General features: G+C 32.6%; 1 protein-coding gene across 5 annotated transcripts in view; it reads right to left on the bottom strand.

Moving 5' to 3' along the window:
• The window catches only part of ADGRB3 (adhesion G protein-coupled receptor B3), a 753,008-nt gene that overhangs the window by 326,634 nt on the left and 408,313 nt on the right, over positions 1-18,061 (bottom strand). For all 5 annotated transcript variants that reach the window (XM_016955757.3, XM_054686001.1, XM_054686002.1 and 2 more), the window contains 2 exons: positions 13,850-13,999; positions 12,838-12,913 (listed from right to left, as the gene is read on the bottom strand). In XM_016955757.3, the coding sequence (XP_016811246.2) occupies positions 12,838-12,913; positions 13,850-13,999 (226 nt within the window). The remainder of the gene's footprint in view (positions 1-12,837; positions 12,914-13,849; positions 14,000-18,061) is intronic.

Here is an 18,061-nt window from a genome sequence, read left to right as displayed (position 1 = left end):
CTTGAGTGTTTATGTGTGAATATATCCCTGTTTGGAATTGTGAAATAATAAACCACATGCTCTTCCATTGGGCATGTACTATTCTGGAGAATTCACATTAGGTATCAATGACAAAATCATTTAATTTTTTCCCCTTTTTTGTTTTTTGAGGTAGTATTTACAGATAAAACTCACAATTTTAAGTACATAGTTTAATTCTTTGGATAACTGTATACTACCATGTAAGTACCACCACATTTAACATAGACAAACAGTCCCTTACCCTAAACAGTTTTCTCAAGTCCCTTTGTATTTCATCCCCTACCCTTCCATGCTCCCAGGCAACCACGGACATGCTGCTGTTATAATTCTGCCTTTTCTAAAATTTCATTTTAATAGAAGCATACAGTACATAGACTTTTAATTTTAACTTGATTCATTTAGCATAACGTTTTTGAGATTCATCTATTTTGTTTCCTTTTACAGTTGAGTGATATTCTATGGTACAAATACAGCACAATTTATTGATGTATTTATCAATTAGGTTAAAACCTTTAGGGTATTTCTGATTTTTAGCCTTTAGAAATAATAGCTAATGATATTTGGCTATTATAAATAATTACCATACACATTTTATGTATGGATATGTATTTTCATATGTCTAAGGTGAATATCTGAGAGTGGAATTCCTTGATTATGCTGTAAAGGCATACTTAATTTTATGTTACTCCCATATTGTTTTCTAAAGTGATTGTACCATTTAAGTCATATAGTTCTGATACGGTGGAACCATGCTGAATCTAGCTTTTTTTGAGATTTGTTTTTCTCGAATGAGATGGTTTTTGGCACAAGATTTCATCAGAAAAAAATGCGGAGTTATTCCGTGGTTGGAGGAATTTACTATATCTAGTAGCAGAGGAACTAAACACCTATTTCGCATGGGTTAACATTTTTAAGTGCATTTCTCATGTATGCAGTAATGTCAAATGACACTTTTTTAAACACTCAGGAAGCTATTCAGCCTAAGAGTAAAGAGTAAAAAACAACAAAGCATAAGTCTATTTTGTTTTTGTTAAGAGGAAGATTGTTGCAGACAGAGAGAGCTGGTTAACAGTCTTTTTTTTTTTTTCATTAAATGCTAAATGAGTCAATTGAAGGTACAGTACATTTTGAAGGACAGAAAACTAAGCTCTAAATGCCAAGCTTCCTTTGCCAAATTATTCTTCCATGTTTTTCTGTGAGTAAAAGTGATCAGGGAACCAAGTGAGAATAGAGAAATTGACAAAAGTTGAGAGGTGATCCTGGGTGGTTGATCATATTAGCACAGCTGGCAGGCCTCCCAGAGAATGGTGTATACAGCTTAGAGTTAGGGGAAATATCCACCTGTCATTACCAGAGAAATTATGAACATTTCTCCCAGAGAACAATCAGTCCTGAACAGACAGATGTAAGTTCCTTTTTTGGATTAGCCTGAATATGTTTAAGTTCTGGTTTGGTTTTGCAAAACAAAAATATTGAGGCTTCACTCCAATTCCATTTGTCTCTTTATTCTGGTTCTCTTTATAATCCTAGTTACCGGCTTTTAATAAAACCCAATGATTACCAATTTTAATTGTTATTAGATAATTATTACATTAGAAAGGTATCTCTATTATGTTTAAGTTCCATGAATGGATACATTACTGGAAAACAAACACAGATGTGGGTATCCTATAAAGAAGATTTCAATTTTGTCAAGATATTTATGAAGCTCCCTGTGTGTTTGGGAATGTGGAGACTTTGGCCCTGAATGGCTGGTCTGTAAGGAGCAAAGTAGCTACAATAAGTTGCCTTCTGCAGGGTATATTACATTGTGTTAGGTTCATCAGCTGCTCAACTGGCCTGGTGGAGAAGTTCCCTAGAGGACAGAATCAACCCTATGGCTTTTGCTGAGAGAGAAGGAGAGACAGAGGGAGAGGGAGAGAGATAGAGAGAAAGAGAGAGAGAGAGAAAGAGAGAGAGAGAAAGAAAATGTGTGTATGTTTTAATATATTTAGAATATATTTGAGAAGAGATATGTGTCAATTTATGCGTGCATATCAGTGTGCTAATACCATTCATGTGAATCCCTGACACCTTGTGCCCCAATACAGTAACGTGCACCTACCTCTATGAAAGCATCCATCAATTCTATGAATGTCTTTTTCCATATGATAATAAGCTCAATGAGAGCAAGATTTTTATCTATCATTTATATGTCCTCATTTGTATTATTCTTTGGAACATTTTAATACTTAAAACATGTTTGAGTGTTTTGTTTAATAAGCAAATACTAAACAAAAATGTCAAAATTTTAACAAGTTGATTTAAAATGTAATGCCAATATCATGGCATTAAATGCCTAATAAAGGAGAAAAAATAAGCAAATTTACATTATGCAATGGCTTCCTTTTCAAAAAGTGTATAGTGTACAAAATTGTCTTTAATTTATTCCATCAATTTATTCTAATTTGCACAAGTGAATAGCTGGCTTCTGATATGCCATGTCAGGCTTTGTGATCTGCTAATGCTCCCTGGCTGGCTGCACATTTGCATTCACTGCTAGAAAAGCAGATCTGACAGCCAAATGGATTTCACGACTCAAATAATAAAATTATTTTCTGTCCTTGAGATTTATGCTCATTGATATATAAAACATTTCAAAATATGTAGAATTAATCATTCAAAGGTAACCCAACTTAATCTTCACATTTTTTTTTGCAGAGTCTTAAGAAGTTAAAGGCACATGAACCATATCTTAAAGAGAGTATAAAAAGTGATTAAAAATACAATTCAGTTGTCTACAACAGACTCACTTTGTATATAAGGGCATCCATAGACTGAAAGTAAAAGTAGGGATAAAACATCCTATGTAAAAGATAACCAAAAGAGAATGAGGTTGGCTACACTTATATCAAACAAAATAGACTTCAAGTCAAAAACTGTCTCAAGAGACAAAAAAAGACACAATGTAATGATAAAACGGTTGATTCTCTTGGGAGGTATAACAATTATAAATATATGTGCACCTAATGTCATAGCACCCAAACATGTGAAGCAAACATTGAAATAATTGAGGAAAGAAATAAATAGTAACAATATAATGGGATATTTTAATATCCCATTTTTAATAACTAGACAGATTAACTAGATAGATTACCTAGACAGAAAATTAATAAGAAAACAGATGACATGAATAACATTATAGATGAGTTGGACCTAACAGGCACATGCAGAACACTCCATACAACAACAGCAGAATACACATTCTTCTCAAGGGCAGACAGAAAATTTTCCAGGATAGACCACATGTTAAGCCACAAAACAAACCTTAACAAATTGAAGAAGAGTGAAATCTTACCAAGTATCTTTTCTGACTACAATGGAATAAAACTAGAACTCAATACTAAGAAAAACACTGAAAAATTGAGAAATATGTAGAAATCAAACAGCACACTCTTGAACAACCAGCGGATCAAAGAAGAAATCACAAGAAATATTGGAAAATATCATGAGACAAGTGAAAATGAAAATACAACATACCACATAACATATGTGAGGCAGCAAAAAGGTACTAAGAGGGAAGTTTATAGCAGTAAACACCTACATTAAAAAAGAAGAAAGATCTCAAATCAAAACCTGACTTTATACTTCAGAGAACTTGAAAAAGAGGCATAAACTAAACCCAAAGTTAGTGAAGCAAGATAATAATAAAGATTAGAGCTGAAATATACAGAATAGAAAATAGCAAGCCCATGTAAAAATCAACAAAACTAAGAGTTGATTTTTGGAGAAAAAATATACAAAATCGACAAACCCTTTTTAAAAAGAGTAAGTAAAAAGAAAGAGAGAAGACTCAAATAACAAAAACTAGAAAAAAAGGGAGAGACATCACAACTGATGGCACTGAAGTAAATAGTATCATAAGAGACAGCTATGAACAATTAATTATATGTCAACATACAAGATAACCTAAAATAAATACACAAATTCTAAGAAAAAATATAACACGCCAAGACTGAAGCATGCAGAAATTTTGTTTCTGAATAGACCCATAACTAGTAAAGCGATTGAATCAATAATCAAAAACCTCTCAACAAAAGTCTAGAGGACCAGAAGTCTTCACTAGAGAATTCTACGATACATTTAAAGAAGAATAAACACAACTAATTCTCAAAGTCTTCCAAAAAATTAAAGCAGAGAGCACTTTTAAACCCATTATAGGAGGCCAGTATTACCTGGATACTGAAATCAGACAAAGATACTATATAAAAAAAAGGAAAACTACAGACAAATATCCTTAATAAATATTGATGCAAAAATCCTCAACAAAATGCTAGCAAACCAAATTCAGCAGCATGTTAAAAAGTTTATATATCATGACCAAGAGAGATTTATTTCTGAAATGCAAAGATGTTTCCACAAATGAGAATCAATCAGTGTAGTACATCACATTTACAGAATGAAGATCAAAAACCACATGACTGTCTCAATTGATTTTTAAAAAGCATGTGACAAAATTCAACACCCTTTCATGATAAAATTGCTTAATGAACCAGGAATATGAAGAAATTACCTCAACATAGCAAAGGTCTTATATGCAAAACCCACATCTAATATCACACTTTATGGTAAAACAAACAAAACAAAACAAAACAAAAAAACCCTGAAAGTTTTTCCCCTAAGATCAGAAATAAGACAAAAATGCCCTCTCTTGCCAGTTTTATTCAACATAGTACTAGAAGTCCTACAAACAGCAATTAGGTAAGAAAAAGAAATAAAACGCATCCAAATGGGAAAGGAAGAGGTAAAATTACCTCTGTTCATAGATGACATGACTTTATATGTAGTAAACCCTAAAGATTACACACAGACAAACATTAAAAATCTTGTTATAATTAAAGAACAAATTCAGTGAAGTTGCAGAATGCAAGAAAATTAACACACAAAAATCAATTGTTTCCATACATTATCAATGAACAATCTGAAAGGAAATTAATAAAAGAATCCCATTTAAAAAACATCAAAATAAATAAAATATGAGTAAACTTAAGGAGGAAAAAGAGTTATACATTGAAAACTATAAAACATTTCTGAAAAAAATGAAGGAAGAGACAGATAAATGGAAGGAAATCCTGTGTCCATGAATTAGATGACTTAATATGGTTAAAATGTCCATATTACCCAAAGCAATCTATCCAAATGGTATTTTTGCAGAAATGGAAAAAAATATAAAATTCACATAAAATCTCAAAGAATTCTTGACAGCTGGAGCAGTCTTAAGAAAGAAAAGTATTCTCTATTTTCAAGCTATATTACAAACCTACAGTAATGATTATTTTTAAAGTATGGTACTGGTGTCAAGACAGACATATAGACCAACAGAACAGAATAGAGTACACAGAAATAAATCCTCATGTATATGGTCAAATGATCCTCGACAAGGGTGCTAAGGCTACACAATGGGAAAAGGATAATCTCTTCAACAAACAGTGTTGGAAAAACTGGATATCCATGTGCCTACACCACATAAAAAACAACATAAAATGGATTAAGATGTAAACATAAGACTAGAAACTATAAAACTTTTAAAAGAAAACATAGAGAAACACATTCAAATCATTGAACTTGGAGATGACACCAAAAGTACAGGGAAGAAAAGCTAAAATGAGCAAATAGGACTTCATCAAATTAAAAAACAAAACAAAGTAACTTTTGTGCAGGAAAGAAAAAAATGAGTAGAATGAAAAGGCCACCTATGAAAAGGGAGAAAATATTTGCAAACTATGTATCTGATAAGAGGTTAACATCCAGAATATATAAATAACTCCTAAACTTGACAACAAAAACCCAAACCAAATTATCAAATTAAAATATGGGCAAAAGACTTGAATAGACATTTTTTCCAAAGAAGGTACGCAAATGGACAACAAGGATATAAAAAGATGCTCTACATCACTAATCATAAGAGAAATGCAAATCAAAACTACAATGGGTTATCACCTCACACCCACTAGGATAACTATTATTAAAAAACAAAAGACAGGCTGGGCGGGGTGGCTCATGTCTGTAATCTCAGCACTTTGAGAGGCCGAGGGTGGCGATCTCATGAGGCCAGGAGTTTGAGACCAGCCTGGCCAACATGGGGAAATCCCATCTCTATTAAAAATACAAAAATTAGCCAGGCGTGATAGTACACATCTGTAATCTCTGCTACTTGGGAGGCTGAGGTAGGAGAATTGCTTGAACCGGAGAGGCAGAGGTTGCAGTGAGCTGAGATCTGCACCACTGCACTCCAGCCTGTGCAACAGAGCGAGACTCTGTGTCAAAAACAAAACAAAACAAAACAAAGCAAAACAAAAAAACCAAAAACAAAAAAACAACATAACAAATGTTGACAAGGATGTGGGAAAATTGGAACCCTGATGCAATGTTGGTGGGAATGTGAAATGGTGCAGCTGCTTTGGAATATGGTAGGCAGTTTCTGAAAAAACAAATAAAAAATAATCCAATGATCTCTCTTCTGAGTATATGTCCAAAAGAATTGAAAGAAAGATCTCAAAGAGATATTTGAACACCCATGTTCATCACGTATAATTGACAATTGCCAAGAGGTGGAAGCAAGCTGATTGTCCATCAATGGAAGAATGGATGAAGAAAATGTGGTATATACATAAACAATGAAATATTCTTCAGCCATATAAAAAGAAAAAAATCTTATCATATGCTACAAGACAAATGAACCCAAAGGATATTATGCTAATTGAAATAAATCAATCACAAAAAGATGAATACTGCATGATTCCACTTACATGAGGTATTTAAAGCAGTCACACTCAGAATCAGAAAATAGAATGATAGTTGCTAAGGGTCAGAGGGAGTGGGAAAAGGGGAGTTGTGCTTTAATGTGTATAGTCTTAATTTTGCAAGATGAAAAGTTTCTAGAGATGTTACACAAGTGCATATAGTTAACATTGTACTGTACACTAAAAATAGTTATTATGGTAAATTTTATGTTTTTTTAACACAATAAAAAATGTAATGCAGTTATAGAAAAATCACCAATGGAGGAGATGGCAGAACTAATAGCACACATACAGTATTGCCAGATAAGATACAACAAAAAGATGTTATGGGTTTAATGGAAGTTAGTAAAGTTACTATAGTCCTTTTCCATTTTTAGATTTATAGTTCATGTGGCTTCAAAAATGAAACTTTCATAAATGTTTTAAGTGAATAGACCGATTTAAATAAGACCAAAATAAAATAGATGATTTCATACAGTATGGGAATTTGGGTACTTTATCAAAATTTTAAAGCTGAATATCTTTGTTTTTAAAACTAAAATCAGCTGACAGCTGCTACAAAGTAGGATTGGGTTTACTTAAAGCTTGAAAGGAGTTAGAATTTCACTGTAGGTTGCTAAGATATGTAGAATCTAGAATTTTAAAAATGCCAAGTGATCAGAGATTTACATTCACTTTTAAAATATCTGACCAAACTAAACCCAGATTTTAAAAAATAATGCACTGACACCATAATATTTTATACTATAAGCTACGCCAATTTGTTATTTCCATAGATAATTTAAATTTCTAATGTTTTCATGAGAAGACATTCTAAAAAGGTACAGAACGTCACAAAACTAGAATATTCCATTGCAAAGTGAGAATTAAAAAGGAAGATTCAAAGTTTAGGTCCTAAACCTAAGGATATGAGCTCTGGAGAGAGCTGACTGCTTCAGGTTGATTGCTTTCAGCGTGCATTGGTGTAAAAGTGATTATGTCTTCAATTTTCTATTATTTACAATATTATTTTTCTATTCATTTTTAATTTTTATAGCATTAGGAATTCAAATGAGTTCCATTTCCTGAATATATAAAAATTTCAGCCTCATTTATCTTAATTAGGTTATTGTACTTGACAAGAAATTCATTTGATTTTTGCATTATTGAAATTTGTTCCTTTCTTTAAAAATAATTTTGTAATAACTTTTGGTTTATGAAGACACTTTAGTTTTCATTCATCTGTATTTTCCTTTATTCCACTATAGTGGAATTTACAATATAATTGTATTAGTTCTTTTATAATGTCTTTAATGTTAATCATTACATAAGATGCATTTTTTAAGGGACTACATTTTTCATGTCTTAACAGGATAACGACATACTGCTCACATACTCAGAACTTTCATGGCTTTCCCACAAAATTGGAAGCTGAACTTATTAAAGGAATCAGATAAATGATTGTTTATAACCATTTATTGATTTCTTGGCTTGAATATATCCAAGTATACTTGGATATACTTTTCTATTTCCTTAGAGATTATTTCCTTAAAATAAATTCTTAGAAGTAGAATTGCTATATCAATGACAGAGCACTTTTAAGGCTCTTGGTATTGCCAAATTGGCCTCCAAAAATGCTATAAAAGTAAGTTAAAATTCTCAGAGCAGTTTATGAGCTTGCCAAGATATGGATGTTTTCTAATTCCTTAATGTGAATGTGGTCTGTGTGTCAATATCTCACTCTCTCAAAGGACCCTCTGAACTGGGCTGGACATGCACATAAGTGGTCATGGGGGAATGGGAGGTGTGACAAACTCAAGCCTTGGTATTGACAGCCTGGGCTGGGGCCACCAGGCCAGCCCCAGTGCTCCCTGAAACTGCCCACACATAGCCACCCACTCTGGCTCTTACAAGATTTTCTGCAATGGATACAGATATACTCATGTGCTATCATGGAAGTCTATGGTTTGTATTGCTTAAAATAATAAATAGTAACAGAATAGAGGGAATGAGATATAGTAGAAGAGTCCTGGTTTTAGCAAACAAGATAAGTTGTATTATAACTCAGTTACCTAATGGACATATAATCTTACGCAGGTCACCTAAGCGATAAGGATCTCAGTTCTCTTATCTATAAAATGAGAGTTCTAGCTCACACTAAACCCTAAAAGACCTTACAGCATTAATATCCTATGGTTCTATAATTTTTTTTTATGGAGTCTTGCTCTGTCACCCAGTGCTGGAGGGCAATGGTGGGATCTCTGCTCACTGCAACCTCCACCTCTGAGATTCGAGTGATTCTACCACCTAAGCCTCCCAAGTATCTGGGACTACAGGCACACACCACCATGCACGGCTAATTTTTGTATTTTTAGTAAAGACGGGGTTTCACCATGTTGGCCAGGCTGGTCTTGAATGCATGACCTCAAGTCATCCACCCGCCTCAGCCTCCCAAAGTGCTGGGATTACAGGCGTGAGCCACCATGCCTGGCCCATCCATATTTTCTATCTATAAGAAATTATTCTGAAGAAGGAAGTGAAGTTGAGAGGCTGAGAAAAGCACATATTTAGTTTGGACTTCATCTGAAGCATATTTCCTTCAGTTGAAGTAACAATCTGAATCTACTTAACTTTAAAAGGGAAGACAATTGAATAGTAAAATAAAAATTGCAGTTCGAGGGACAGTTGAATGTATATTAGGGCTAAGAGAAGAAGAGAAATATCTCAATAAAAGAGAGAGCCAACATGCAAAATTATTTTTGTCTTTGTATGAAGGACAATTTCTAAACTATATTTATTCAAAGCATTACAGCAAGTCCTCCTTCATAGTCTCTATGAGAAAAATTATGAAAATTATTATACCAAAATATACCATTTCTGGAAACCTAACAGCAAACCTACTCTTATTATTTCTGTGTATAACAAATGTGGCTTCACATATTTCAACAGATAATTAGTAAAATCCTCAACTAGGAATATATTTTATAAAAATTTGTAAATAATAACTGAACACATAGAATGAATTTGTACTTTTTATGTTGAATAAGAAGATCTTTCCTATTGAGTTCAATTCACACAAACTTATATAGTAAAATTACAAAATACACATATTTTAATCCTCTGGTCCTAAAATATCTTCATAGTACAAACATTAAACTTCTGTGTGCTTTATTTTTAAAGATGTCTTATATAAGATATTTTATCAGATAGAAAAATTAATTATTACTGCGGTGGCTCATGCCTGCAATCTCAGCACTTTGGGAGGCCGAGGCGGGCAGATCACGAGGTCAGAAGATCAAGGCCATCCTGGCTAACATGGTGAAACCCCATCCCTACTAAAAATACAAAATTAGCCCGGCGTGGTGGCGGGCGCCTGAAGTCCCAGCTATTCGGGAGGCTGAGGCAGGAGAATGGTGTGAACCCGGGAGAGCTTGCAGTGAGCCGAGATCGCACCACTGCACTCCAGCCTGGGCAACAGAGCGAGACTCTGTCTCAAAACAAAAAATTAATTATTACAGAAAAAAATCCTTGACCCTTTATTAAGAACTGTTCTGAGAGTTGCGATAGCAGGGGAAGTTTAAAAGAATTAATACAGTACTGTTAGCAGGGACGCTGCTCAGTAAATATTTGCTGAGTGACTGTAGAAAAAAGAATCACCCTTGTTCATTAAGAAGTATATTTTCATTTAGCAGACCTATAATTGGCGCAGTTACTCATGAGACTTTCTGGAAGAATGTTTTGAAAAGGAGAAAAACAAGCTCGAGGGTACTTAGTGGTCACATTATGTTACTATAAGAGATAAAAGAAAATGAGAAGTAAACACTAGTACTTCACCTTTCTAAGAGTACTTAACAAATATTTCATCCTGAGCATTCTATTGTCCTTATATCTGGTCAATGATCTAAGCACTATTTAGTTGTCCTATAGACATTTACTAAATTACTTTATGGATACAAAGAATGTACAGGTAAACAAATTTGTAATTCTTATACAGAGGTTATTAAGGACTTCAATCTAAAGAATATGTAGAAACTTTCTGCAATGAAAATATAATTTCTGAAGGTGAAAAAAATTTTAAGTTCAATTACCACATTTTACTTATTAAGAAAAGTCAGTGACTTGCCCAGTGGTCTATCTGAATCCCTTTATGTTACAGGTGGCATCAGGGGAGCCAGTCCATAAGACTAGTCTCTACTATATCCATTAAATCATCCATAATGTATCCATTAATCTATCCACAAGCTGTAAGAGACAAACTGCCTCTGTCATGAAATTTTTTTTAAGTTGAAACACTAATTAAATGCTTCGTTTTCATTTTACAAAAAAGGCTGGGATCCCTTGGGAAATTTCCTGAGGAAATTTCCATTTATATTGACTGCATACATTTATAAAACTTGGAATAACCTGACTTCATTTGTGTAGGTGAGTGAGTGCTATGAGATTATATGGAACAAGATTATCATAATGCAACATTGCTGGACATCTAGGAGGGAAACTAATCTAAAAAATTTATGTTGAATATTTCATTTGTATTCACTATGTATCTCAAGAGCAAATAGGGAGAATGTAGCACATAAATACGTTTCTATTTTAAAGTTGAACTGAAGGCACACAATTACTGAGTGACTGGACAAGTTTATAAAATTCTCGACATGTTTAATTGAAATGAAAACACAAGTCACCTGATTTTAAGTTGGTGTCTAGAGTTCTTAAAATATAAGCTTTAAATAAATGAATTCCCTGTTGAAATAAGTGACTAACTTTGATTATCTGAACATTTTTAACTTTAGCATATCTCTCCTCAACATCAAACACAAAGATATAGGCAGTGTAACTATGAGTAAATTTTAATCTGTGAGTAACTGTAAATACCAATGAGTTTTAATAAAACCACTGGAAAAGTTGAGAGTAGACTTTTTTGTTTTCATACTTTTTTTCTTAGCAAAACACAAACACAAATAGATCCAAATTGAGGAAGTCTAAATTCTATTCAGAGGAGAAGGGAGGTAAATAAATTTCAACTTCCCATGGCTGTCTCTATGGTTGAAGGAGACCCTGCATGACAACCACAGGGGCTCTGGATGACTCTCTACCTATATTAATAAGGTGCTTCACGTAGAAAGATTTTCTCTAAAGATTCAAGCCTAATCACTGCTGCTTCCTTGGGTGATTTTTTTTTTCATCTGCACTGAACTCTAATTGTTTTTATTTAATAGACTATTTGTTTTGTCCGCAGTATAACTGCACACATCATTTATATTCTTTCCTCTCCAAAAATGTAAAGCTTTATTTATGAGGGTATAACAAAGAAGTCCAACTGTGATCGTATTTAACTAAAACAACTTTATCTCTATCTTCCAAAATGAGGTGATGTGGAGAAACAGGTCACTATGAGTGATAACATCACAATCCAAGTAGATGTGAATGATGTTTTCTGTGAGATTTGGTATAGTAGATAAGACAGTAAAGCAAATAAGTTAGTTTTGGTAGAATTACTATTTGTAATTGCTTTTAATATCTGGGAGGAAAGAAATTAATAGATTTCTTCCAGAAATAGTCCTCTAAATAAACAGCAACATTTTTTTAAAAAAATGTAGCTGTAATTGAAAATTTATTTCAAAGCAAACTAAGATCTTGTGCAAATAAACAATACCATGTTTTCCCAGTCATCATGACACTCCTTTAATTTCATGTCATGTTGATGAACAGTACCATTAAGTACAACTAAAGGGAGAAGACAGATTAATTTTACAATGACCCATTTTATTATAGACACTTGTGATTTTTCTTTTCTTTTTTTTTCAGTATCAAGGCAAGGCATTATTAGTTACAAAAGAATTGGCAGGGCTACAATCAGACACCAAAATTATCTTTTCTAGTTGTTTTGAAATGCATAATTGCTAATAGCCTGTTCATTAAATTTGTATTTTCTATTTCATTTAAGAAAAATCCCTTCATATTATCACAGCTTGTTTGACTATTTTTATAGAATGAGCTATAATCACATTTTGGAATAATTTACAAAATTACAACAGTTTATTACTTTGTAGCTTACCTCAAAGTGGGCAAAATTAGATCTAAGTTTTTGTATAGGACTGCGCCAAGAACAAATACAGATGATTCATCTAATTCTAGAAAGAATAAAATTTGAAGTATTAGCAAACAGCAAGAAAATACTATGTCTTATAAAACTTTAATCTGCTAATTACAAGATAATTCCAGTACTTCCTTATGCAAAGATAAAGCCTGGTAAAAAGAAATGCATTCCTAACCATGCACATTAATGGTAGCTCTCAAAGATGTGTTTTCTATAGTTTTGCATCACGAAGGAAACTTCCTTTACCAGGTTGAGACAAGAAGCTGCCTTAGTCTCCATTTAAGAGTTTAATTTCCCAACGATATCAGAAAAGAGAGCCAACTCTCTTTTGGATTTTTGCCTTTTACAGTCGACATCTGCAAAAGTGAGTACGATGTCACTTTTGAAAAGAGCCATTAATTTTAAAGGCTATTAGAAATGTTCTAAAAACTTAATTTTTTCTCAAATTTGTTTTCTTTTAAACTTTAAGTTCAGGAGTACATGTGCCGGTTTGTTACACAGGTAAACTTGTGTCATGGGGGCTTGTTGTACTGATTATTTTATCATCCAGGTATTAAATTTGTTTTTGTATGCCAAAATAATATCTTCAAACCAAAGCAAATTTTAATGAGGCAGAAATAAAAATGACATTGCATGGAAAATACAACACATTTCAATACCTAAAGGTAAAATATTAGTCCACATGCTTTATACGGGTATAAAACCATGAATATTGAAACTTGACCATGTCAAACTCAGGTCGATAATTTGCACTTGTATATTTTTCATACTGTAATAGACTGTTTTCTTCAGTAAATTTTCAGAGACTCTGAAACCGAGAATAAGTTGTCCATATTTAGAAAATTAGTTTAAAATAATGATTACAGACTATTTCTAAACTGTTTAATGTATGAAGATTTATACCTAATTTCTAATTAAATGACCTTATCAAAAATGTCTTGTTCAAGCTCATATTATTTCAGATATTTACCTTTTGATGACACCGGAGTGAAAATGCTTTTTGGAATTACTACCCTATCTTCTGAGTTTCTTGCCCAGTCAACCATTCCCTTCCGTCCTTTCATTGGAAAGTTGATGTCTGTTAGAACAGAGGCTGCAGGAAGCTTCTGAATACTAGCCACTATGAAAAAAGGAATAATAATTTCAATTAAACTTGCTTTACATTTTAGTGTAATCAGTGTTGATCAAGGTAAATCTTGCAGTATATTCAAAATAAAATTTCAAGTCAAAATTGTATTTATCAGAGCAACAAAATAACTTATGTCTTATTAGACAAAATTTCTCATTAAAGTTGCTGAATTTTACTTATTAGTCTTAGTTTTTGTTGCTTTCAGTGGGTATCATACAAGGGTGGTCAATAATGGAGTGGATATTCTGAGAGTATTAACAGGCACTGCTATATTGATTGTTCATGGTTGGTCTCCATTTTAATTGTTAGAAACTCATACTGTATTTTTAAAAAACATTTTGATTAACAGACTTGACTAATGGATTGAAATTTGCATTTAAACCTGAATTTTGTTTTAAGAAGAAATTTTCTGCATTTTCATTTGAACATTGTCTTTGGAACAAACTTTTCATGGATTAGATAGGGTACCCTGAAGAAATGGAGAACAAAGCCATATTACTTTGGGAGATAGAACTGTCAGAATCTATATAATAAAGGTACCAATAATGTCAGAGTTGCAAAACCAAAATAATATGTAGAAATAGTGATCAAATAGATTAATAATAATTCTTAAAACTTCTCTCTAAAATTGAAAGTAAAAATGTTTGTGTATAAATATATATATATATAAACAGAGAATTGTGTCCTTAATACCAATAAATATTATAATACATATCAGAAAATGTATGAATGATAAGTTTAGTAATACTTTAATATATTTTATTATATTTAATAGTTATATACAAATTTATATTACATATAAATTTATAATGTGTAATAAAACTATGATGATAAATACTCCAGCATGTCTAGATTATAAGCATTTTCAATAATGAAGTGTAATTTGTAAAACTTTTGGATAGGTCCACACTTGTTCTATATCATATTTTCAAGTGTCCCTTGGAGAATTTATATGGAAACATGATGCAGACAATTGTAAAAGCTATTGCAATTGAAAAGCTAAAGTAAAAATTCATTGGCTGGGTGTGGTGGCTCACGCCTGTAATCCCAGCACTTTGGGAGGCTGAGGTGGGTGGATCACGAGGTCAGGAGATCGAGACCATCCTGGCTAACATGGTGAAACCCCGTCTCTACTAAAAATACAAAAAAATTTAGCTGGGCGTGGTGGTGGGCATCTGTAGTCCCAGCTACTCGGGAGGCTGAGGCAGGAGAATGGTGTGAACCCGGGAGGTGGAGCTTGCAGTGAGCTGAGATCAGGCCACTGCACTCCAGCCTGGGCAACAGAGCAAGACTGCGTCTCAAAATAAATAAATAAATAAATAAATAAATAAATAAATAAATAAATAAATAATTCATTCATTCATTCATTCATTCATTACACTCCTCATAAGTGAATTTCATTTAAAAATTTGTAATTTAAATCAGGAGGATGAAAATTAAGAATTTAACAATATTAGTTGTATAAATATATTACTGCACTACTTAGTTTCAAATTAAATTGGTTATGTATTAGTATATCACATTAGTGAAATTGTACTTTATTAAAGTTCTTTCAGGTGATTATTCAATCCATTATCAGCACAGGATGGTATTTCGTTTATCCTCTAATATGACATACTAAGCTTTAAAAAGTACTTTGTAAGTAATGTTAAAAGAAAGAAGGTACTGGGTAACACATAAATAAATTATAGATGTTAAATGCTGTTTCGGGATACCAGCTCTAATATAGTTTCTTTAAATTTTAAAACAATATACTTTTTGCTGTCCATAAATAATCCAGTTCATCTTTCCTGCAGGGTCCAAATCCCTGCTGTATATAGATGAGCAGGTCAGCAAGTTAGTAGGATATTCTTTCTTGAGTCCTCTAAGCATTATTCAATGTGTAGAATCAAGTGTATCTACTGTTATATGCCTTAACTCTAACTTTTGATGTCTTGGGATTTAGAGGAAAGTTATTTCACTTCTTTGCTCCAAAAACTGCTGAAAAGAAATAAAGATTTTCTGACTGCCATACAACTAGTTTCTATTATAAAAGAGAATAAAAGATACATTATTCGACCCTGAGGTCTAATAAATTTCTCTGTCTCTATACACATTAGATGGAAAACAAAAAACAAACAGAAAGGCATAACCAGTGGATGATATTCTGTATGAACCATACATCACTTTACTCATAATAAATGCTCGTCTAATACCATATTCATAAATCCATAAATTGATATAGTTGTACATGCATGGGTCTTACTTTATGAAATACACTCATTCTTCAATTAGAGGTACGTTAGCTGTTAAATTATGATTATATAAATTAGACTGTACTTTTGAACATAGTCTAGATTAAAGGAATGGAAAAATCAATTTTAGGGTCACTAATTTATGCAATAAGTCCATTAAATTGCATAGTTTTCAGTGTGAGAAGTGCACAAAAATAAACACGTTTTTATTAACTATAGTAGGAATGTAATGGAGGTTTTTACTATTATAAGTATTTACACATTCTAAGTGGTTTGAGATGTTTGCATGGATGGTAACTAAGATCCTGAAATATGTCTCTGTTTCTTAAGGTATTTTATTTCATTTTATTTTTAATTATAAAATCAAAATAGTGTATAATTATCATGTAAAGCATGTTGTTTTAAAATACGTATACATTGTGGAATAGCTAATTTGAGCTAATAGCATAAGCACTACCTCACATACTTTTCATTTTTTGTGTGGTGAGAACACTTAAAATCTACTCTCTTAGCAAAATAGTTCTTAAAGTAGTATGAATCTTTCAATAAATCCATTATGAAAAGTATATACTTTCATACACTGATGAGATTCAAATTATATCTGTGAAATTATCAATATACATGTTTTTACAAATATGAAATTTAAAGTTATACATATTTACCTCTATGCTAGATAGGCAGATGTCTAAAATAGCAATGTGGTTCTTTATGATCCCTTAGTAATAGATGAGAAAACCTATTTCCATGTAGCAAAGGTAATTTATAGATGACTTTTACTTCGTTTTCCAGTTTTTGTACAAGACACTAGATCAATCCGACCTTCAATCCCTTTCCTTCTTCAGAGTTTAACTGTCAAAACACTCAGGTAAAATTTTGGTGCTGTTAACATCTTTAGGGAAATAGGAAGCTCATATGTTAAGTGAATACAAAAGAGGTAAGATTTAAAAATGTAATGCCTTAAACTACATGTAAGTAAATACGTGCCTCATGCTGATAAAGGGACATAAATAAAAAGCATAAGTGCATAATCTATATATCCTGCTACTGTAACAATTCCTGAATTAAAACCAGTCATTGTGGGTGTTTAGAAGATGGGGCAGCTTTCCTCAAACGTTGAAAAAAAAGCCTTTCTTACAGAATATTAAAGTACTTAAAATAAATCTCAAAGGACTCGGTGTCCCTGAACAAATACGCACATCTTGAGTGCTACAAGAATTATCCTAAATTCACTGTATCGTGTTTTCATTACAACACTAGATTTGATTTCTTATGCAATAAAAATAGGTGACTCATCACTGATAAACCTTAGAGAAAAACCAGCTGCACTTCCATTTTGCAATTTTAATACTTTCATTTTGAATTTGGATAGGCAGCATAAAATTCCTTTGAGAGCATCATGTCTTTTATTGGCCAAACTTTCAAACGATTCAGGTTCAGTATAGATTTTTGTTCACCAGAAAGCATAGGGAATTTTTGCAGATAGGTTTAAAAGCACATGAGCTGTTTTTCTTGGTAACCAATGAGCACTCCTTTGATACATCAAAGCAGGATAATAATTCTAACCTTTTCCCTGAGGGAAATAATGAAATTTTGGCCCTTTGGCTGTATTGAGGTCCTGGAGGATGAGGATTCTGTCTTATTCATCCTGGTTGTGAGTGGTTCACATACAAATCGGAGGTAATTTGATGCATCAGTTGCATTACAGACAAGAATGGAAGGCATGTGAAAGAAAAAGTCTAGGAGTGAGAATGGAAGAGTGGAGGGATGAAGGCTGTAGGGATGAGCAAATTGGACAAAGACCAAAATATGAGAACAGTGG

This window comes from Pan troglodytes, chromosome 5 (genome assembly GCF_028858775.2).
Source record: "Pan troglodytes isolate AG18354 chromosome 5, NHGRI_mPanTro3-v2.0_pri, whole genome shotgun sequence".
Taxonomy (NCBI): Eukaryota; Metazoa; Chordata; class Mammalia; order Primates; family Hominidae; genus Pan; species Pan troglodytes.
Note: the sequence above shows the minus strand (reverse complement) of the source record. Positions and strands in the feature narration are given on the sequence as shown.